This window comes from Mauremys mutica, chromosome 2 (genome assembly GCF_020497125.1).
Source record: "Mauremys mutica isolate MM-2020 ecotype Southern chromosome 2, ASM2049712v1, whole genome shotgun sequence".
Lineage (NCBI taxonomy): Eukaryota > Metazoa > Chordata > Testudines > Geoemydidae > Mauremys > Mauremys mutica.
The window spans coordinates 144,419,045-144,443,580 of NC_059073.1; the positions used below are offsets into that span (position 1 = coordinate 144,419,045).

The 24,536-nt window shown below is 46.5% G+C and overlaps 1 protein-coding gene across 1 annotated transcript in view; it reads left to right on the plus strand.

Annotated features, from left to right (window-relative positions):
• The window catches only part of SLC4A5 (solute carrier family 4 member 5), a 167,418-nt gene that overhangs the window by 77,681 nt on the left and 65,201 nt on the right, over positions 1–24,536 (plus strand). Inside the window, exons 7-9 of the mRNA XM_045003457.1 lie at positions 3,593–3,748; positions 8,159–8,254; positions 12,352–12,407. Coding sequence (XP_044859392.1) covers positions 3,593–3,748; positions 8,159–8,254; positions 12,352–12,407 — 308 coding nt within the window. The remainder of the gene's footprint in view (positions 1–3,592; positions 3,749–8,158; positions 8,255–12,351; positions 12,408–24,536) is intronic.

Genomic DNA, 24,536 nt, shown 5'->3' on the forward strand with positions numbered 1-24,536 from the left:
TAGATGTCACTGCACTCAGCATTGCAACCCCAAACTGATTTAGAAGCCCTTGTCTCACTTTCAAAAGGGATTAGGAGCCAATATGCCAATTATGTTGGCTCCTAAGTGCCTAAATCCCTTTTGAAAATGAGAGGCTCCTAAATCAATTAAGTATTGCAATGCTCAGCACAGCAATGCCTCAATTCTATTAAAAATTGGGGCCTTAGTTTCCCAGGGCCTCAGTTCCTCATCTGTAAAGTAGGGATAACAGTGCTGCTGTTGTGAGGATAAATACGTTATAGTTTGTGAAGTGCATAAGCCCAGATCCTCAAAGGTACTGAGCTCCCCTGACTTTCATTGAAACCAATGGGGGTGAAGTCCCTAAACACCTTTGAGCATCTGGGGGCCAGATACATAGCTAAAGTAGATTATGCACTGCAACTGTAAATCACTACCGCTCTGATATGTTTGCATTTGACTTCCACTTTTCCGTGTTTACACATTGACACCTTTGCAGTCAGATGCAGTAAGGTTCTTTAATACATATCACTCCACTGTAATCCATCCAATATGAAGTTAGACAATGAAGGGATGATGATGATGAGGTTGTTGCTAGATGAATTTCTGTTACCTGGTGGGTCTTATGCAGTGTAATTGTAGCTGTGTCAGTCCCAGGATATTAGATAGGAAATTACCTCACCCACCTTGTCTGTCTGGTGGGTCTTAGGCTTACAGCCCCCCAAAAAACCCACACGCATGTGTTGAGGAAGCTGTGACTCGTGGTTGGAGCTGGGACTCCTGGGTTCTGTTCTGAGACCTGCAGGTGTTAGTAAGGCTCTAGTTAATGTTTGCAAAGCATCCTGAGATTATAGAAACCTGACAGGTGAGGAAAAGCTGAAGAAAGCGGATGCAGTATTACATCAAAACTAACAGTGCCTTATGCTGGGTTTCACTTTCCATTTTTTATTGATGAATGTTCATTTCATTATGCCTTACGTAATATAAGCCAGAGAGAATGCAACAGTTGTCAAGCAGGATATGGGGTACAGTTGAGAAATGAAGACAAAATTGATGTCTAATTTCTGTGCATCCATTCGCTTATTTATTTTTCTCCTTTGATTATATATAGTTACATACAAATGTCATTACATATAAATACACTAAAAGTTTTTTAAAACCTGACCTGTGAGGAAAGGTTAAAAAAAACTGGATATGTTTAGTCTTAAGAAAAGAAGACTGGGGGGGGGACACACCAGATAAATCTTCAAATATGTTAATGGCAGCTATAAAGAGGACAGCGATCATTGGTTCTCTATGTCCACTGAAGGTAGGACAAGAAGCAATGGGCTTAATCTGTAACAAGAGAGATTTAGGTTAGACATTGGGAAAAACTTTCTAACTCTAGCTAAGCTCTGGAACAGGCTTCCAAGGCAGGTTGCGGAATCCCCATCACAGGAGTTTTTAAAAACAGGCTGAACAAACCCCTGTCAGGGATGGTCTAGGTTTACTTGGTCCTACCTCAGCGCAAGGTCTGGACTTGATGACGTCTCAATCATTTCTGTGATTCTCTATCCAGCAAGCGACTCATAAACGCAGCGGATTTGCTCTGCAAGATAATGAGAGAAAGCACAATACATTTAGATCTCTACAGCTTCCTTTTTATTGTCCCTTTTCAGAGTATGACTACACGTTATCCTTGAAAAGGCAGTGTAGTAGTCAGCCTTTCAAAGTAACAACCCACTGCATACATTAGAACATTGGCTCAAATTGCTGCACTGTTACATGCTTAGTGTGGAGTTCAGTAGAGTTATTCATTAATCATCTCTCTGTTTGGTTGACTTATTATCTCTGGTGTGATGTGCTTTTTATGTACTTTTTAATTTAACTTTGTGGGCCTGATTCTAATGTCACATAATAAGGAACTCCGTTGAAATCAATGGAATTTACACTGGGGTAAAAAGAGAGGACAGCAGAATTAATTAACAGTATCAGAAGAGGTCACTCTCAGGACAAATAAAGGCTAGTCTACCCACAAACCTGCACTGCAATAACAAAAGGAGAGAGTCCAAACTGATTTTGTTATTTCTGTGCAAGTCTGTATAGTTGAAGACCTAAGGCAGCTAAATCGGCATCACCAACCCATTCAGATTAGCTTAGCATAGTAACTGCTTCGAAGATGTATACGTACCTCACTCTGGGATGGGTTTTTATCATATAAAAACATCCTAGTGCCTTATGTGAATCTCTACTGATCTCACTGGTGCCCAAGTATTGTGATGATGGGCATCTTGGAGAGAGCATATTGTTTGTTTTGAAAGTTTAGAGACAAATCATGTAGCTTTGATTCTTCCCAATGGTGGGAGTTTTGCCTGCCCAAGAACTGCAGGAGTTGGCCTGTTAGGCAGAACGAGCTTGATTCTTCACTGCCTTGCTCCTTGTGTGTCGTCATTGCACACCTATGCAAAGTTAATGCAACACCCTGCTATATCTGAATGGCTGCATTTTACACAGATATCACATAAGGTACATGGCAAATGGGGATTGGGCACTACACCTTTAAGAAAAGGACAGTAACATGGCCATGGTTCAACACTCCATTATACAGGCAAAACCTCAGGGGGAGCAAGGATATTAACTGTGATTTTTTTCTGAGTAAAGAATGAGCGTGAACTTACCTGTGATGATCTGATCCCACCATATAACCTCTACAGACCGCATAGAGTTTGTATGATGGGGCTGCCTACAATGGCATGGAGCCCGATTTGCGACTGCTAGCAGCAAATATCTCCAATAGCTGGATATGGGACACTACATGGGGAGGGCTCCGAGTTACTGCAGAGAATTATTTCCCAGGTGTCTGGCTGGTGGGCCTCGCCAACATGTCTAACTGATTGTCACATTTGGGGTCAGGAAGAAATTTTCCCCCAGGTCAGATTGGCAGAGACTCTGGGGGGGGTTTCGCCTTCCTCTGCCGTATGAGGCACGGGTCACTTGCAGGTTTAAACTAGTGTAAATGGTGGATTCTCTGTAACTTGAAGTCTTTAAATTATGATTTGAGGACTTCAGCATAGGGGCTGACTTCCCCTCTGCCTGGTGGGTGCTCAACCCCGCCCCTGTCCCCACCTCTTCCAGCCCCTGCACTGCCCTCGCCCCGCCACCATTCCACCCACTTACCCCAAGTCCCCGCCCCTTCGCCTCCTCCCCTGCGTGCACCGCATCCCCACTCCTCCCCCTCCCTCCAGGAAAGTCCTAAGTGCTGCCAAACAGCTGTTAGGCAGTGGGGGGGAGGGGGCGGGAAGCGCTGGGAGGGAGTGGGAGGAGTGGGGACATGGCGTGCTTGGGAGAGGGGAGGAGGCGGGGCAGGGCGAGCTTGGCTGCTGGTGAGTGCCGAACACCTGCTAATTTTTCCCATGGGTGGCCTGCGATGTGCAGGAGGTCAGACTAGATGATCATGATGGTCCCTCATGACCTTAAAGTCTGAGTCTTTGGCATGTGATGCAGTTCTAGAGTATGCAAGGAGGGGGATTTTTTTTATTTTATTTTTTTTTGCAACAGAACCTGTCATACCGCAGCCCAGCGAGTCATGCACCCGCTTCCAATGTCCTTCTTTCAGATGATGTTATTGAAAAGCAGATAGAGGATGGTCTGCTCAAGCCAGAGCTGCGAGAGAAAATAAGTTATGTGCTACTGAGGAAACACCGCCACCAGACCAAGAAGCCGATCCACCGATCCTTGGCAGACATTGGCAAATCGGTCTCGTCCAACACAAGTGAGTTCACAAGATTCAGCTCACACATGGCTGTATCCCAACGTCCTTATTCATTTTTTTTAACCCAGGGTAAACTTGTGTTGCCGTCTACCTTCAGTCCTTACTCAGGCCCCTAAAATGCACTCCCTCTACAGAGGGCTAGCACCTGTCCTATGCGCCATTTACAGCCCATTCGAGCCCTGTGGCTCAAATCCACCAATCTGCTCTGTCTGTATGAATACCTATGGGCTTCACTGGGACATGCTGTTCCTCTACACTTCCCCTTGAACACAGACTTCGGGATTTCATCCAGTATGTTCTACAACTCTTATGCCGTATGTGAAATGTGTAGATAAATACAAAGCTCATGGTTCTTAGATTCGTAGAGCTTAAGGCCAGAAGGGACCGTGAGATCATAGCAGAGAGCGATGGATGGAACCCACAGTAGCCCAGAAGGTGGCACAGGGAATTGGTAAAGGAACGTAGAGTCTACGTCGCTGCGTGACTGGCCCCTTTATGAAGGAGCAGCACCCAGTGCAACCTGTGAGTGATTACCTGCTGCTCAGTTGGCCTTAAGGGAAGGCACCTGGGCCTTATAAAGAGGGAAACAGGGTGAGGAATGTGGGGGCAGAATGAAGCTGCAGAGACGTGGGCGATGGCTACACTACACAGCTTTTAGTGACATGGCTGTGTCACCGCAGCCGTGCCGCTAAAAGTCACGCCGTGTAGCCGCTGTTTGTCGGCAAAAAACGTCTACCCCCAGCGAGCGGCGTTCGTGTTGTCGGCAGGAGAGCACCGATGCGCTGTTCACACTGGCACTTGTCGCAGCAAAACTTTTATGTTTCAAGGCGGGGGAGGAGTTAACACCTCTGAAAGACAAGTTTTGTCATTCATAGCCTTAGAGGGTTCCTGCAGAGAGCAGAAAGCTGGGATCCTCTCCTGGGAAAAGAGGAGAGGCCCCAGGGCTGAGTTGAGACACCAGGGGACAAAGGGTCCAGGCAGGAAAGCCTGCAAATGACTCAGGGGAGAGGAGGACACTCTCCTGGGAAAAGGAAGAAGCCCCAGGATTGAATGTTGTGAATTGTATATACATAAATTACAGACAGCAGGGGAATGTTTAAAGGACTCAGGCCTGGTGGAATTTATCTAAGGAGCCTTGAGGAGAGTAAACTGAGGCAGGGCCTCTGCACAGCCTCACTTAGCCAGAAGGGGGCACTACAGGGCAGGCCCAGCCTTTTACAGCCTATAAAATCCAGGTTACCCATTCAAATCCTTCTGAGGTTGTTAATAAACAAAAAATATTACTCGTCTGACGTTGGTTTGTGTGAAGCAAGCTGGTGGTCTCCGTAGAGCTCCCCATCACAGTAGTATCACCCCATGAGGTTGTAAATGGCACCTTTGGTGACCATTCCCTCAGAGAGGCCGAAGGCTGGACGGCACACTGAAAACTGATCTCCATGTCAGGGCGAAGGCATCCTGGCAGAGGGCTGTGCTGGAAGCTTGCTCTGATGTGGTATGCCACTGCGTTGCTTGCTCTGTAGAACAAACCCAGTCTGTTGTGTGATTGTTTTCTGTTTTTAGCCATTTTAAAGGGGGATTTCTCTGTTTCCAGTCTAGGATATTAACTTCGGTTCAGATGGGAGGCACTTTGATGGAATCTTGGATGTAATGACCTTAAGTTGTCTACTCTCTAGATTAACCTAAAGTGCAAACGAAAGGTTTCACTTCCACACATCAGATATAATCTCCGATAGCCTGCTCTCCCGGCATGCATACTTTCATTGACTTCAGCGAGGTATCCATGACTCTGGAGAGAGCAGTGTAGCAGAACGGAGATTCACCCAACAGCTCAGAGCAGAACTTTGTTCATAATTTAGTGATTTCTAGCCTTGGTGTTTTGGCTGTGGTTATTACTCCTCATTGATGTTTACACTGTCGGTCTTTTTCCATTTAGGAGTAATAGGTTGTTGGAATGAATATTGACAACATATAGGAAAATACAGGGCAGATTGTTTACCCACAAAGGGAGTTCTGCTGTTCACTTCAGTGGGTGCTGTGTTGGGCCCATTATTAAATTGCAGGGAAGATTGTTATTGCTGCTGTTCTAGCTGCTATTCATCTTGTTGCTTCAAGTCTATCAGCAATAAGTAGAGCTGGTCAAAAAAAATTTGACACAAGCTTTTCATTGAAAAATGCTATTTAATCTATATTTTTCATGGGAACACGTCGATTTCAACAACATTTTTTCGATGGGAAAAATGTCAAAATGAAGCATTTTTTTATGTCAAAAACATTTTGAATCAAAGTTCGGTTTTGTTTTGACTTTTATAGTCTAAAATATAGATTTTAATATATTTACATATTGTGTGTAGAATATCATGTATATGTTATATTTAACATTTAATATAATGAAAAAGGCCAAATGTTTTGATACTAGCAATTCTCATTTTGAGGACACTTCAGGGATTTTTCAGAATATTGGAACTTCCTGTGGAACGCGGATTTCAGTTCCTGACCAGCTCTAGTGAGGAGCTCTTTGTCACAGGACAAGATCCCACCCTGGCAGCAGCATTGAATTAACACTGGGGAGGTGCTGGATGTCCATAAACGCTTGCAATGCAGCTGTACCATAAACAGTGTCTGTATTGAAAACGGCCCCTTCTTAATCAAAAGATCTATTCTCTGACTCTCATCCTGTTCTCCTTTACACCAGTGTAAATCAGGAGTGGCTCCAGTGAAGTGAATGGATTACTTCCACCGTGTAAGCAAGATCAGAATCAGGCCCTTTTGTGTTTATTCAGAATTCTGTCAGCTCTTTTTAGGCATGAAGGTGTGTTTTGTACTAATTTTTGCTCGTGAGTCCTGCAGATAGGGTGACCAGATGTCCTGATTTTATAGGGACAGTCCCGATTTTTGGGTCTTTTTCTTATCTAGGATCCTACTACCCCCACCCCTGTCTCAATTTTTTTACATTTGCTGTCTGGTCACCCTACCTGCAGAGCCAACACAGCCCCTGGTATATGTCAGAGTTCAGGGCAACTGCCCCTGTATTCCTGCTCAGTGGTCCAGTCAAGGGCACCTACTCTCAGGCCATCCCCTTTTCCTTGCCCCTCTCTGTCTCACCCTGGTCAGAAGGGAGGGAGGGGATCTCCTGTCTGCACAGTACCTGCCTTCACCATGTATTTCCCACCACTGGCAGGTTGCCCAAGGACATTGCTTGCTTGCTCGCTCTCCAGAGATGGTTAACAGGGGTAATTGCTACAAGGTACCACACAGCACTTCCTGTGCAAGCCTACTTCATTTTTAAGGTAAAAAGGATTACAGAGAAATCATATTAAAACAATAAAGGAATCTGCACGCTTGCTAATAAGCTGACAAAGCGTCACCCACACCCTCTCCTGGATGCTGGCAAGAGTCGTCCTTCAACCACCAACCCAAGGGGATTCCTTTGTGGTCACAAGTTCAGCACAGCTTTAGCTCAGAACAAGCTCCCAGGTTTATGGGGCCTCAGGAGGCTCAGTCCTTTTGACCCTACCCTAGGGATTGGGGCCCTCCATGTGCCAGGGGTCCTGTCCATCCACTGGATCATGCAGAAGGCTATTTATCCAACCCCCTTTTTTGTCTCTTGGTCCCTGCTGGAGACTCCAGTTTGAATTAGTATAAGCCAGGGGGTGGCTTCAAAGGGTTGATAACAGAGGAAGTTCATTATCATCCCTCCCTTCCTACTAGAGAAAGTACATACAGTGCCACAATAACACACATTTTGAATACAGTGTGCCCCAAAGGTATTAGCCCTAATTCGATATGGTTTAACTTAATTTAATGAAGTTTATCTTAATTCCAGAACGATTCTTCAGAACAATACAGGATATTATCAGTCTGTCACACACCATGCCAAGTTCCATCGCCTTGCTCGGTTTCTCTCCTCAATTATAGCCATGGTATCTGAGCACAAAGGCCAGTTGTAAGTAGTAGAGCTTGTATTCACACTGTGTGATGTTCATCCTTGTGCAGAGAGGGCCTGTGCATTAGTCAAATGCTACTTCAGGCCTCAAAATAGGGCTTAAATGAGACTAAGGTAGTGGCATAAGCCTTGTATTGGCCCTCTGCACAGGGATGAAATTCACCCAACAAGGAAAATATTAAAAATACCCTGGCAGAAGTAAGACCGTTCCTTCCTAACAGAAAAATTACTCTGTCTGGGCCAAAAGTGGGAAATGCTGCTGAATTCATAGCCAAGCTTGCAGAATATCAATAGGGGTGTGAAATCTATCCAAGTTGAGCACTGGACAATTAATTTGTCACTCGAGTTTCAATACCTGAAAATGACAAGCTGTATTCATTGATGGTCACACACGATCCGAGCTGGCAGCATTTGTTATCAGCCTCATTATGTACATGTATGTGATCTAAATGCTCTGTCCTTCTCAGATCGCAGTCCTGTCCGGAGCCCAGCAGCAGGGGCCAGCTTCCACCGCTCCACCGAAGATCTTAGAATGAGACAGAACGCAAATTATGGACGTTTACGTACGTTGAACAACAGCTACTTACTTGTTTGGCAAGGCAGCAGTGTCTAGCAGAACAAACTCCCTGGTTGGGAGTCTGTACTCCTGAGTTCTAATCCTGGTTATTTGACTGATTCATATTTGGCAAAGCACATCATCTCTTTGGGCCTCGGTTGTAAACAACTATTTCCTAGCGCAAGAAAGTGAGAATGGTCTACTTGAAAATCACTTTTCCATCTGCAAATGTTGCTCTAAGTAAACTCTAAAATTACTATGATTGAAAGAGATTAGAGAAAGATGGATGCCACTTTATCCCATGGTGATTGTAGTTACATTGCAATTGCAGCACAGTTACGCTGTGGCTATGATTTTCAATAACTTATTACAAGTAATTCAGATAACTGGAAGGAGAATTGCATTACAGACTCCCTTATTGTTACACCTCTGGGTGTTCATCTTATTACATCGCTTTTTGGAGCCCAGGTGTGTTTAGCTACATTTCAATTACACTGCAGGTATCCTCAGCTTTGTAGTTCTGCCATTTTTATGCATTGGTGGCAATTATAGGTATCAAAAAGCATAACTACAGTGTATTGCCAGGTGGAACTTATTTGCAAAGTGTCATTTAAAAATTAAAGGTTTTTAAAATTACAAATCATCGCTTTGCAGCAAGCCCTGAGCAAGGGGCAGCACATAATTACGCTGCTTCAGGAACCACGTTCTGACTTAAAGTCACAGTCTGTGACAGCTGGATAGTTGGCACAGATGACTTCCCCCTCCATACCTTACAACTCCTTATCCTGCTGCGTAGGGGTGTAGGGCAAGTGACAATCTCAACCTGAGATGAAAATCGGGGCGGGGGAGGCTGGGGATTTTGCGTTTTTCAGCCTGCTCTGATTACTCTAGTGGGTGTAATTCACATTGAAATCGAATTACACTGAGGCGAACCCTGAAGGACTGGATTCACAAAGGCATTTGGGCGTGGTGATGCTGAGCATTGCCAGGCTTAATTTTTAAGCACCTAGGAAATCAGTTTGAATCACAAAGCCCGGGTTAGGCGGCCAGGCTCCCTGTACAGTGAAAGGAGAGAGACAGGCACCTCAGAATGGGGTTCACAAAAGCCAGCACGCTGGAGGCCAGGTGCAAGTTAAGTTAGCCAATGGGAGATGCCAAGGATGCAAGAAGCTGGCGTGGGGGGTGGGCAGGGGAAGGTGGATCATCAACAGCAGGGAGACTGGGGGTCTCATCTCCCAGGCGAGTGCTGTAGCCACCAGGCTACTGAGTCATTCTTGTCCTTGCGCTGTCTGGCCCAATTACTCTTAATAATGTATTCACAGTGGAACAGCTTTGACGGGAGAGACTGAGGCAGCCCCACATCAGAATATCCCATAGCTCAGTGGTTAGGGCACTCCCTTGACAAGTGACCAGCCCCTCTTCAAGTGGAGGGGGGTGTTGAACCAGGGGTCTGCCACATCCCAAGTGAGCGGCCTCACCATTGGGCTAAGACACAAGGGAGAGGCCTACCGAGCTCTTACAAAACAGGAGAGGAGAGCGTGTTCAGGGCTTGCCTCCCAGATGGGGGCCCACAGGTGATTTAGGTGGAGGAACACCTCGTCCGCTGGTTCTTTCATCATGCTGAGGCTCAGACCTCAGATACACAAGCACCTGGGGAACTTTTCCTGCAAACATTTAACTATCTACCAAGGTTGGTGGCAGCTGAACAGGGCTTTTGTGAATCCTGGGGGTGGGCGGATGATTGTGGAATTAAGGTGCCCAAAGTGGCAGTTCAGTGCCTAAATTCTTGTGTGAATCTAGCCCCAAATATGTATGTGATGGCCGGGCTGTTGGTCGACACATGGGGGATGGAATCAGGGAGCTCCAGATAGAAAAGCGTGAGCTGCTACAGGATCCCTTTCTGTGTCTGTATCAACTCCTGTTCTCTGTGGATCACCATAGCGGGGGACTTGATACACACATTCACCAGTGGGTTACACTTAGTCAGGGGAAAGCGTTGTTGAGAGGGGTGAGAAATGAATAAAAACCAAGTAAGGACTTTAGGATTTGGCAATCAGTTTGCACCACAACCCTCAGGCATATGAATACTCCTGTTATGGATGATGGTGGAGTGACCCATGAGGTATAAAGCTTTAAAGAGAATCGCAAGACAATAGAACAAGAAAACAACCAAAATGCGTAGACGGACAAGTCATAATTATTTTTAACTGCTTCAGCACTGGTCTACATTTAAAATTTAGATCGACCTAGCTGTGTCGTTCTTGGGTGTGAAAAATTCACACTGCTGTGTGCATAGCTAAATTGACCTAACCCCTGATTCTTCCATCAACCTAGGTACCACCGCTCGAGGAGGTGGATTAACTACATAGATGGTAAAAATGCTTCTGTTGATGTCAGAAGCATCTATACTACAGCTGTACTGCAGTAGACATGCCCTCTTGCTCCCATTAGCAATCCCACCAGCTTAAAAATGGCAGCTTCCAAATGAATTGGAGAATTTCGGCTGGAAGCTAGCGCCCAGCTCTAGAACTCACTTAGTTCTGAGCTCGTTCTTCTAGTCTAACTAAGCTGTTTTGTTAAAGCAGTAGGATTTGATTGATTTTTTTTTTTAATCATTTGGTTCCAAGATATTAATAGGCAGTAATTAAAGGGAGCCTGTTAACTTTAAACTTGCAGTTGTTGTTACTGTAGCATCTATGTGCTTCATCTGAGATCAGGACAGCATTATGCTAGGTGCTGTGTATATATACGTAATAAAAGACAGTCCCTGCCCCAAAGAGCTTACAGTCTAAATGCATGGGACAGACAAACAGTGGAAGAGAAGAATTATTATTGTCCAGATGGGGAATCAAAGGCACAAGGACACTAAGGGCCAGATTTAAAAAGAGGGTTAGCTGCCTATCTCCCTTTAAAGTTCTGGTCCTAAATTGGTGGGTCGTGGTCAGGCAAGACTCGTAGGAAAACTGGGGATTGAACCTAGACCTCCTGAGTCCCTATTCATCAGGCCAGCTGTCTGAAAATGTTCTACAGGCTATTTTTACAAGTCACATTTAAAATTACTGTAACTAAAAGAAATTAGGGGAGGGGAATCATTTTGGGGTTTTTTTTCAGATTGCTTACTTTGAATATTTGTCAGCACTGTGTTTCAGTTTGAGTCAATTTCATTGTTCACCCTGTATTTTCTGGCAATTGGCTTCCTCTTTTGGGTTCTGAAAAGAAATATATTTTGAAAAATAGGAAATTGTAAAACCACAAAATCGAGGAGGAGGGACTCAGGGTGGATTGTTGCTTAAAATTGAAACAATGTCAAAAATGAGTTTAAATTTATATAGTCCTTGAAGGGGGAGGGGGGAAACAACCTTTGAGTAACAGAATTAATCCCTTCGCCGCCTCCTTATTGCTAGGCATTCGTGGCATATGATATCTTGATTTTTGCTGCATGTTTCCTGGAAATTGATCGTTTGGTTATACTTTGAGAGATAAGTGTCTTGTCACCCCCAAAGGGGACTGTGTGCAAAGCTTTCATTAACCACCCACTGATTTGACATATATGAACTCTCCTGGAATTGCAGCTTTGCACAGACCTTGAGAAAGCCCTGATGGGAAAAGATGGAAGCTGGGGCAACGTGTCACAGGAAGAGGGTAAAGGGACCCAAAAAATGGAGCAAAATTCTGCCCCCCAGATTCATCCATGCCATACCCATTAACTCAGCAGGAGTTGTAAATGCAAATGTGATGGCAAAATTTGGCCCATGCAGTGTAAGAGAGAAGTGTCAACACGTGGCCAGAATCTGATCCTAGTTACACTGATATAAATCCAGTGAACTCCACCAGGGTAACTCTGTTCTGGTCACATTTATGCCATGTTAAATCTGGAGTTAGTCCAGGTGAGCTACACCAGATTTACCTTGTTGTAAATGGGACCAGAATCTGGCCTATTCTACAAATGAACAGCACTAGAGGCAATTCAGGACTCCATTCTCCTTTTCAGCAGCTTGTCAGCCACACAGGTGAAGGGCGCAATATGGGCCTGTGAATCTGTACATAGAAGGTTTGTGGCCTCTAAATGTCTCTTACCGTGTCTTTCCCTTGTGCTTTCTTTAGGCCATGCGCAAAGCAGAAGCATGAATGACATTACAGATACTCCAAGCACAGATCAGGTAGTAAGTTCTAAAAGCCTTTTGTGGACCAAGGTTTTCTGTGTAACCTAATGACCAACGGCCTCCCATTACCAGGGGGGAGGAAAACAAATATCTGCTGTTATACTCTCATCCATAAACCGTAAATATGAGCGGCCTCAAAGCTGATTGTGTTCACGCAGGACAGGTGCAAATATACGTACTTCCTATGTTTAGCAGCATTCGGTGTCTAATTTTAATCCACAATCTGCATCTGTGATGCCCTGTACCCAGCCAATCAGGGCCAAGTTGTTACATACCAAGAAGTAGATACATTGAAATGTAAGACTCACAGAGCTGACCTAGTCCAGTATTCTATTCCCAACTAATACAAGATGCTTCAGAGGAAGCAGCAAAAAATCTTTGTGGTGGATGTTTACAGAGTAATCTGTCCCCAGAAGATGAGTCTTCCTATCCCCTGTCACTTAGTGCTTGGTTTATGCCCTGAAGATGGTAAGTTCACATCCCTTATGGATTTTCACTCCTAATAGGATGTTCTCATCCCTACATAAATGTCTAATCCTTTTATTAATCCTACCAAACTCTTGAGCTCCATGAGCCAAGCAGACACCTAATGAAAGTGAAAGGCAGCAAATTTAGAAGAGTTTAAAAGGAAATTCTTCTCTACACAATTTAGAATTACCCTGTGGAACTTGTTGCCACAATACATAATTGAGGCCAACAGTGTGGTAGAATTCTGATGAGGATTAGACATTTATATCGATAATGAGGACTCCACAGTTACAGGAAATAGGATTTTTTAAAAAAATAATTATCTGAATCTTGCCAAAGAATTGTCTTAGGAATACCCTGCAACAATGAGTTCCGCAGGTTAATTTATATACTGAATACACATTCCTGTGTTGCCATACTCATGTCATGGGTACAGTGCATGGTTTGGGAGTAACTTGAGTTTCCATACTACATGTTGCTTCCTTTGGAGTAATTTATTATTATTGTTCGTTTGTATTTATAACACCTAAAGACTCTGATCGGGACCCCATTGTGCTAAGCATGATACAAACAAATAATAAAAAAGATGGTCACTGCCTTGACGAGCGTAGAATTTAAGTATACAAGAGCATGGGCGCCAACTTATATGGGCTCCTGGGGCTTTAGCCCCAGGAATATTCACAGCCAGGGGCTCTGCTCCAGCAATATTTGGAGCTAGGTTTCTCCCCTGCTCTGGGCTGCCGGCAGCCGCAGGGAGCCCAGAGCCTCTTAAATCCCAGCCGCGGCCGGGAGTCAGAGGGCTCTGGGCTGCCCGCTGCAGCGGGGAGCCCAGAGCCCTTTAAATCTCAGCTGCGGCCGGGAGCCAGAGGGCTCTGACTCCCGGCCGCGGCTGGGATTTAAAGGGCTCAGGGCTCCCCGCGGCTGCCAGCAGCTCAGAGCCCTTTGAATCCCAGCCCCTGGCCGCTGATTGCCCCCGCCCCAGATCCCTGCCCCAACTGCCCCCCAGGACCCCCACCCCCTATCTAAGCACCACTGGTCCTTGTCCCCCGATTACCCCCTCCTGAGACCCCTGCCCCTAACTGCCCCTTGGGACCTCAGCCCGTATCTAAGCCTCCCTTCTCCTTGTCCCCAACTGCCCCCTCCTGAGATCCCACCCAACTTCCCCCCAGGACCCTCCTACCTGTCCCCTGATAAACCTCCTGGACTCCCATGCCTATCCAATTGCTGCCTGTCCCCTGACTGCCCCTCCGAACCTCTGCCCCATCCAACCCCCGCCCCTGCTCCTTGTCCCTTGACTGCCCCTCAGAACCCCCTACCTCTTCTCCAACCCCCAAACCGCTTACTGTGCCACTCAGACCAGAGTGTCTGGCTCCGTGCAGCTCCAGACAGTTGCTGCCATGCTCCCCCATGGAGCCCACAGCCCTCTCCCACCCCCAGCACCTGCCTTCCAGATTTGAACACCTCAAAATTCAGGAGTGCTCAAGCTCGGTTTGGGCAGCTTTTACTTCATTTCTCCCAAATCAGTTTCCCCTGCAAGGTGCCAACTGAAGGTGTTGGAGAACAGAGAGATCGGGTGGCCTCCTAATGCCTGGAAAAGAGACAAAGGCCGGAGGAGGGAGTGTCAGTGCCTGTGCGGACTTCTGGGAAGTGCACGGTGTGGAAGGGGATGCTGTGATGCTTTGGAACAACTCCATACAAAGCCAGTCAGGACTCTGGGGGAGCCTCCTCTCTCGGAGCATACTGTCTCCAGGGCAAGAAGCTTACACCTTCCTGGGTCTGACCTCGGAGCATTCAGCATACCCTTCCACATCATGCACTTTCCACAGCGAGTCTGCCCAGGCTGGTCCTGGGGCAACCAGAGGTCGCTGCACCCCAACTCCGCCGTCAGATGTGACTTTCAGCCAGACAGTAAAACAGAAGGTTTATTAGATGACGGGAACACAGTTTAAACAGAGCTTGTTTAAACAGAATCCCTCTGTCAGGTCCATCTTTGGGGGTGGGGAGCCCAGAACCAAGTTCTGGGTCTCTCCCCATTTCCCCAGCCAGCTCCAAACTGACACTCCCTCCTCTGGCCTCTGTGTCTCTTCCAGACAGGGAGGCCACCTGATCTCTTTGTCCCCAACACCTTCAGTTGGCATCTTGCAGGGGAAACTGAGGCACCCACACAGTATTCAGAGAAAATGTTAAGAACATTCCCACTTCATCACAACAGGTGCAACAAAATATAATACTGTATATTGAAGTAGGCAAGTGCTGTTTCTGACTTTCCACTTTTAATTGACCCTTGTAATCTTGTGGCACTGACGCGTTGTAGCTTCATTTTATATCGGCTTACAGGGCGGGAGCGGGGGCCACCACCATTTTGGGCACCACCAAAATTATACAAACCTGCCACCTATGTACAAGAGGCAGATACAATAAACAGATGGAGGGACAACACGGAGCTGGTGTGATAAGCATTAATTGCACCAGCTGCAGAGCCATTTTAAAATGTTTAAACATTGTTTAAAAATCAAAAACACTTCCCTGCTCTGTGCTTCAGTTTTAATATCACTGGCCTGTCTCCCTGGTGCTTAATTAATATTTGTTGACGCCCTTTGAGATCCTCAGATGAAACTTTTACTACAGTGTGTGCTGGGGTAAGGACAATGGGTCCTTCTGACTGATCCTCTGGGAATAGAAAGGAGTTGTATCCATGACATGGATTGTACTGAAGGTTGATGTGTCAAAGGGTTTCTCTGTGTTCAACATAAGAGGCCCATGTGAGTCTCGTGTTGTTATTGATGGAGTGGAAATGCACAGACTTCTAATTACCGCATTTAATACATGTATTGATCTCTGGTAACTCAGATGACCGCCCTGGAAATAATACCTGTGCCAGACTCAGGGCAGCAAGAAAAAGCAGGTTAGGAGTATGAAAACACAGCAAAAATACTTTTGTAGGGAGGATGCTAGAGTCTTGGGATGAGGAGAAAAGCTCTTGAAAGCTTTGGGAGGAAATAGAGCAAGGAATATCTAAATAAAAGAGGAAGCAGGGTGTGCGTGGGAAGGATAGATAGGATTGTAAAGAGGTGGGGTTGTTTGTGGAATATAATAGAGATGAAGACAAGGTGACATATTTAGGAATATTACTAGTCTAGGGATGAAAAAGCAGGAGATCATGAGGAAATAAGAACTTAGTAGACGGTCATGTTTTTCTGTACGCAAAGAGCAACCCATCTGCCTGACTTCTTTTGTTTGGATTAAGTGAAAGCAACAAACCAGAAAGAACAAAAATAATGTCTCCAGGTGAGAGCACAGTGTGTATGCCTCTTCTGTAATATTCTGCATCAGTATGACCGTGCTTCTGCCATGTGGTATGGAGTGCTATCAGGCTCTCTCTCCTTGTCACCACTGCTATATTTAAATGCAGATGAAATTCCCATTAATTTGGTGTGCAAAGCATAAAAATGACTCTAACATAAAGGCAATCTGATGAAAAATGGATACTGCTCTCATCTTCTCTCTGTGTCCAGGTCTGGCTGGTATGTTCCAGTTTTGTTAATTAGAAATCTGTGCTGCTTCACCCAGTCAATAACCACCAAAGTGCCTCATGTGAGACTACCATGGGCTTTTTTTTTCCTGCCCTTCCATCCATCACATTGAAATCCTTTAACTTACTAAAGGTCAATTTGATCCTGAATACGACCTCAAAGCATCATCTTCCACCTCAAGGTCATCAGAAAGGGACACACTGTTCCTACCTCAGATTTGTCTGCGCCCCTTCACAATTTCATTGACCCTGCACAGATCTGGGATTAAGCTCAAATAAGTCACAGGGACACGAGTGAAGGCTGAGACTCTGTTTCAGAGAGGGAGTGTTTCTAGTGGTTGGAGCAAGATATTGACAGTCAGGACTATTGGCTTCTGTTCTCAATTGTAGAAAGGATAGTTGGTTGTTGCTTAAAGTAGGTCACTAGGAGTCAGAACTGCTGTCTTCTTTTCCAGGTTATGGGAGAGATTATTGTCTAGTGGTTAGAGCAGAGTGCTAGGAATCAGGAATACTGGCTTCTATCCCTATCTATATCTAGGTGTATTCCATTGTATTATACTGACTTCCTGTTCTGCCATAATTGCCAGAGAACTGGCAAGACTCAACATTGACATTGCAGCACTTAGTGAGACCCACCGGGCTGATGAGGGCCAGTTACAAGAGGATGGAGGTGACTACGCCTTCTTTGGGAAAGGAAAGCCACCTGAAGAGAGACGCAGACACGGAATTGGCTTTACCATCAAAAATAAGATCGCCAGTCAGCTTGTGGAGCTTCCTGTGGGGATCAACAAGCATCTCAAGACTCAAGCTTAGCAACAGCCAATTTGCCACAATCATCAGTGTACATGCCCCAGCACTCGATGATGAGGAAGACAATAAGGAGCAGTTTTATAGCAAACTCAATATAGTCCGCACAGCCACACCGAAGGCAGAACAAACTCATCCTCCTGGGAGATTTCAATGCCAGTGTCAGACGGGATTCCCAATGGAGAGGTACAATAGGCAAAGAAGGGGTGGGAAATGTAAACCCCAATGGTATTCACCACCTCAGCAAATGTGTGGAGCATGATTTGCTCATCACAAATGCCATTTTTAGGCAGAGTAACAAATTTAAGACCACCTGGAAACATCCTCAGACCAAACACTGGCACCTCCTTGACTTTTATATCAGAGCCCGAGACTATACTGATGTCCATATAACACGAGCTCTGAGAGGTACCGATCACTGTTGGACAGACCATTGATTAGTAAAATCCGTTATGTACCTGCAGCTTGCTCCACCACATCACAAACACCCAAAGACTAAGCAAAAGTGGTACAATGTCAAAGCACTTCAAGACCAAGCCAGCTGCAAGATGTTCCAGTAACATCTGTCGGAGAAACTCTAACCTTCCTGACAACATCATTGACATTCAAGAGCCCTGGGATCAATTTAAAAACACCATTCACAATGCATGAATGTATTCCACTCATCGGCACCATGACTGCTTTGACAAAAACAAGGAAATCCTAGCATTAATTCAACAGAAAAGAAATGAATTTTATAACTGGCAAAATGATTCCTTTAACCAATGAAAACATGAGGCCTATCACCTCATGGAGAAAAGGACAAAATCTGAACCCGCGAAGAAATTCCACCTGACTTTAAGAACGCCAACATTGTTACAATATTCGAGAAAAGGAACAAATCTTTGTGTGGGAACTACAGAGGTATTGCTTTCCTCTCCATCACAGGGGAGATTCTTGCCTGGATCCTACTAAACCGCCTCCTCCCCCTTGCCAAGAAACTCCTCCCTGGATCACAATGTCGCTTCAGGCCATCCCATGGCACAACCGACATGATTTTCGTGGCACAACAGATTCAGGAGAAGTGCAGAGAGCAACACCAGGAACTGTTCATGGCGTTCATCAACATAACCAAGGCCTTTGACTCTATCAATTGTGATGCCCTATGGAAGGTGCTGTGTACGTTTGTCTAGTCACAAAAATTCATTTCCATCATCAGACTACTCCATGACGGGATGGCTGCTACCACTTTGGGCAGCGACTCAGAGACCGAATCATTCACCATTCGCACTGGTGTCAAGCAGGGCGATGTCATTGCTCCAACACTCTTCTCCATTTACCTTACCGTGATCCTGATTCTCATCTGGGACTGCCTTCCTGACAGAATTGGGATTATCATATCGTATGGATGGCCATCTTCTTAATCTTCGACATCTCCAAAAAAAAATCTAAGATCACAAGAATTGGCATCACTGACCTTCAGTATGCAGACGACTATGTCATTCGTGCACATACAGAGGCCAACCTGCAAAGCATCCTAAAACTTTTTGTGGATGCCTATCACAGCCTGGGTCTGTCTCTCTCAACATTGGGAAATCCAAGGTACTCTACAGCCCTCATCTGCACAAACTACTGGAGCTGCTGGAGTGGTTCCAGCAGCGCTGCCTCAGGAGGATTCTCAGGATCAGCTGGGAAGACCGACACACTAACATCAGCATTCTCTCTGCAGCCAACATCTGCAGTATAGAAGCTCAGGTCATGAAATACTAACTCTGCTGGGCTGGCCACTGTGTACGTATGCCTGACACTCGCCTCCCGAAGCAAGTGCTCTTCTTTCAGTTAAGTAAGGGAAGAAGGACTCGCGGAGGGCAGTGGAAGTGTTTCAAAGACATACTGAAAGTATATTTTAAAAAGGGAGACATCAACCCAACTTGGCGCAGAACAGAACATAGTGGTGCCACACCAGACACCAAGCCACAGCTCACTTTGGGTTTGGCTACACTTGCAGCTGTACAGCCCTGGGAGTTAAAGCTGTCTTTGTACAGCTGTGTAGGAAAAGCGCTGCAGTGTGGCAATCCCTGTGTTTCCATCCACATTTGGCGCCATCTTTGCGCGTTTTCTGTGCAGTGCGATTCTGTGTTCCGTTTCGATCTGTGGGAAATGGAGCCCGAACTGCTGAGGAATATGCTGATGAGTCTCGCCAGCACATCACATTTGGCAGTTGAGCTATTCCTTAAGATCCAAAGTGACAGTGAGGAGTCCGACGATTATAGCGAGTTGCGTAATGCGTACGACACGAAATTGCTTGTGGCATTCACAGACATGCTCAGCACCGTGGAACACTGCTTTTGGGCTCGGGAAACAAGCACTGAGTGGTGGGATCACGTCGTCATGGAAGTCTGGGATGACGAGCAGTGGCTGCAGAACTTTCGGATGAGAAAAGCCACTTTCATGGGATTGTCTGAGGAGCTCGCCCCCACCCTGCGGCTCAAGGACACGAGATTTAAAGCTGCCGTGCTGGTGGAGAAGCAGGTGGCTATTGCATTCTGGAAGCTGGCAACTCCAGACAGCTACCGATCAGTTGGGAACCAGTTTGGAGTGGGAAAGTCGACCATTGGAATCGTGTTGATGCAAGTTTGCAGGGCCATTAATCACATCCTGCTAAGAAGAACCGTGACTCTGGGGAACATGCAGGACATTGTGGATGGCTTTGCACAAATGGGTTTCCCTAACTGTGGAGGGGCAATAGATGGGACGCATATTCCTATTCTGGCACCACCCCACCTAGCATCCAAGTACATTAATCGGAAGGAGTATTTCTCTATGGTTCTCCAGGCACTTGTGGATCACCATGGGCGTTTCATTGACATTAACGCAGGCTGGCCCAGAAAGGTGCATGACGCACACATCTTTCGGAACACTGGCCTGTTCAGGAAGCTGCAGGCTGGGACTTTTTTCCCAGACCGGAAGATCACAGTAGGGGATGTCGAAATGCCCATTGTGATCCTTGGAGACCCCGCTTATCTGTTAATGCCGTAACTCATGAAACCGTACACAGGAAGCCTTGACAGCAGCAAGGAACGGTTCAACTACAGGCTGAGCTGGTGCCGAATGACTGTGGAGTGTGCTTTTGGCCGTTTAAAGGGGCGCTGGCGATCTCTGTATGGGAAGCTGGACTTGGGGGAAAGCAGCATCCCCACGGTTATATCCGCGTGCTGTACCCTCAATAATATTTGTGAAGGGAAGGGTGAAAGATTCAGTCAGGCATGGACCTCCGAGGTTCAACGCCTGAAGGCTGAATTTGCACAGCCAGAGAGCAGGGCTACTAGAGAGGCCCAGCACAGGGCTGCAAGGATAGGGATGCCTTGAGGGAGGAATTTGAGGCTGAAAACTAACAGTAATGTTTGGTGCCTTGCATGGGAGTGAAGTGCAGTGGTTACAATGTTAGTAGGAATCTCTGTTTCCTAAGCTGATTTGCAGTGCCTGTTTCTTTCCTGGGCTAAGGTATCTTTAACTTTCTGCAATAATAAAGACAGTTTTCAAAGCCAAAAATTCATTTATTGAAAAGAAAATTACTTTATTGAAAGGCACACAACTTTTTTGGAATCTGAAAGGGCAAGGGGATGGGGTGGGGAACTGTACAATCACAAGTTTGCATATGTCCTGTCTGGAGTGCTGTGCAATGACTGCTGCACTTCAGGATGGCTATACTGCATGGTGATGGGGGTTGAGTGCAGAGGGTAAGGGTCGTAGTTCTCAGGGCTGGTTGATGAATGTACAGGTGTTGGAGGCAGCTGGTGGTGGTACAAACCCGGATGCTGGGGAAGGGGGTGTGGAGCTAACATGGGGGCACAAGGGAAAGAGCTTTGGGACAAGGGCAGCGGGGGGGGCGGTGGCAGTAGTGCTCCACCTCCATGGCTATGAGCACCTGGAAAGAGTCCGCTTGGCGCCCCAGGATGCTTATCAGCTGCTCCGTGCATTGCTTCCTTTGCACTGCGTTTTCCTTGCGGATCCTGCTTTCCCTCACCCTCCACTCCTGCGCTTTTTGATTCTCTGTGAGAGATTGGTGCATCACTTCTTGCAGCATGTCTTCTTTGCTTTATCGCGGCCTCTTCCGGAGGTTTTGTAGTCTCTCAGCCGGTGATAACACAGGCAGCCGAGATCTCAAGGTTGCACCTGTAAAGGCAAAAAGCAACACTTAACAGAGGCAGCATTGTTTATACCAGACAGAGTAATTCCCCCGCAGTTAAGGAGGGTAACAGTCTTCACAATAGCATAATTTTCCCATCCCAAAGAGAGCGCACATAACCCACGGGAGCCCCGAAATGGTGAGTAAGAGGGACTGATTGTTTCAGGGCTGTACGGTCCTCGGGGTTTCTGTGCATTGGGGAAAGCAAACAGCTGCAGGGGGCACCTACACTGAACACTATCCCAACATTTTCCACAGGAGTTGATCCTGGAAGATACCTCGCTGCTGCGGGTCACCTGGGAAGCACGGGAGGGTCTTCTACAGCAATGCGGATTCCGCCCTGGCCCCTATGCAGCTTGCCTGTGTGCAGCAATGGTCCCCCCACCCCTCGCGGCACAGTGGCGCGGACGCGTTAGCCTGACTGGGACAAGGACCACAGTGGCTCTCCCAATAAACCTGCACAAGCGCATTGCCCACGCTCTGGCTGAGACTTTTGAAGAGATTACCGAGGCCGATTACCGCGACGTGATAGACCACATCAATGCGCTATTCCGCATCTAGGCATGCATGCATGCAGCCCTAACCCTCCCTCCTGTCCCGAAAAATTTCCATCCTGAAAATAAAAGCCGCTTACTGGGAACCCGCTCCTCTGTTTGTCCTCCACCAAGTACCAGCTGCTGCAACTGGCTACCTTCCTCCTGGCTTGAGAAGAGCTCCTGGCTGCATGCCTCCAGGGACTCCGGGGTGTCTCCCCCCACCCCAGTACCCTCACTCTCACTTTCCTCCTCTTCGTCCTGCTCCCCCCGCTCTGAAGTGTCCATGGTGGTCCTCGGAGTGGAGGTGGGGTCACCCCCAAGTATCGCGTCCAGCTCTTTGTAGAAATGGCAGGTCGTGGGGGCAGCACCAGAGCGGCGGTTTCCCTCGCGGGCTTTGCAGTAGGCACTCCGCAGCTCCTTCACTTTAACCCTGCACTGCAGCGCGTCCCGGTCATGGCCCCTTTCCAGCATGGCCCTTGATACCTGCCCAAAGGTATCGTACTTCCTACGGCTGGAGCGCAGCTGGGACTGCACAGCTTCCTCTCCCCAAACACTGATGAGGTCCAGCAACTCGCCATTGCTCCATGCTGGGGCTCGTTTGGCGCATGGAGGCATGGTCACCTGGAAAGATTCACTGATTGCACTCCACACCTGGCTGAGCAAACAGGAAGGGGATTTTTAAAATTCCCGGGGCATTTAAAGGGCCAGTCTGACGGTTGGTCACCTGAGGCCAGGGCAGTAGAGGTCGAACTGATGAGCAGAGTGGCTAGAACAGGCATTCTGGGATACCACCGAATACTTTTGGAGGCCAATAACAGCGCTTTTGGTGGCCACACTGGCTGGGCAGCGCTGCTGATGCAGCGCTATAGTCTTTATTCCCCTTGTCAAGGTGGAGTACAACCAGCGCTGTATGTGCCTTGCAAGTGTGGACGGTGAGTCAGTTGCAGCGCTGTAAAGCCACCACCAGCGCTGCAACTCTCCAGTGTAGCCAAGCCCTTTGGGGAGAACAGATGTGCTCAAAAAGCGACAAAGGAGGAAAGAAAAGGCACAACACTCTAGCCAACAACGATGTCTCCTCCAAGATCACACCTGTCACTTCTGTGGGAAAATCTGCCGGGCTCCTCAGCTACTTAAAAACTCACCAATGAACCTCCTTGGCAGACGACATCCTCGCATCGAGGGATAGCCGAAGACGACTAACTTCCTGTAATGAAAGCTGGTTGAGATTTAAAGCTCAAAGACTGTAGCTACCACTCTGTTCCAGTTATTCGATCCTTTGGCTTTATGAATTAAAGACAGATCGGGGCACTACACAGAGAACCAAGGAGAACAAACCATCGTTCTACTGAGGAGCTCACTTTGCAAACTGTAGTGAATTTACAGTGAACACTGTAAAATAGAAGAGTATTATCGTCATTTTCCAGCCAGGGAAATAGAGTCACACGGAGGTATTAAGTGACATGTCCAAACTCACACAAATTGGTGTGAGCGCTGGTATTATTGAACCCTGATTTCCTGACTCTCGCTCCTGTGCTTTAACTATTGGACCATACTTCCTCTCCCAAACAGTTATTTAATGGAGGTACATTGTAGGGTCACAGTTTACCATATTGAGCCATAGCCTGAGCTCCCTACTTAGTTTTCATACCATCCTTACTCCAGCAAAACTTCCATTTACTTTAAGCAAGCTTTTTGACTAGCGATTTCAGGAGTTGGCCTATTACAATAAAAAGAGAAGACCTGATTTGCATTTCCTCCTGCCCGTCATACATGGTTGTAACTCCGTTAACCTCAGTGGAATGACTGCTCAGCAACGCAAGATCTGAATTAGCCCTAGAGGGTTTGCACAACTTCTCTTAACAGACACACATATCTGATTAGCAAACAAAATGGGGTTAATCTAGATAATACTTTAGTCCTGCCATGAGTGCAGGGGACTGGACTAGATGACCTCTCGAGGTCCCTTCCAGTCCTATGATTCTATGAAAAAAAAGCATTCGATGACAGTTAAGGTTGTGGCAGGACATAATCCATCCACGCAAAACCTTGAAAGAATAGAAATAAGAAGTAAAGGGGAAAGACTCATGCATTCCCTTCCGCCTTCGTATTGCCTGGGATGGTTTTGGTATTCACTGCCCAAGACATTCATTTCCATCTCCAGCAAATACCAAAAAGCTGTGCATACGCTGGCTTCATCAAACTTACACTCTAATGCAAAACCTTACCAGTGACATCCTATTCTCTTATATCCAGCAATCTGATGCTCTTTAACATTTTTATCAATGGCCTGGAAGAAAACACACAATTGTCACTGATAAAGTTTGCAGATGACCCAAGAATTGGGTGCATGGTAAATAATGAAAAGGACAGGTCACTGTTGCAGAGCAATCTGACTTGCTTGGTAAACTGGGCACAAGCAAACAGTACAGCTAAATGTAAATCTATACAGAATGCAGGCCATACTTAAAGGATGGGGGACTCCATCCTGGGAAGCAGTGACTCTGAAAAAGATTTGGGGGTCATGGTGGATAATTAGCTAAACATGAGCTCCCAGCATGATACTGTGACCAAAAGCGTTAATACAATCCTGGGGTGCATAAACAGGGGAATCTCGA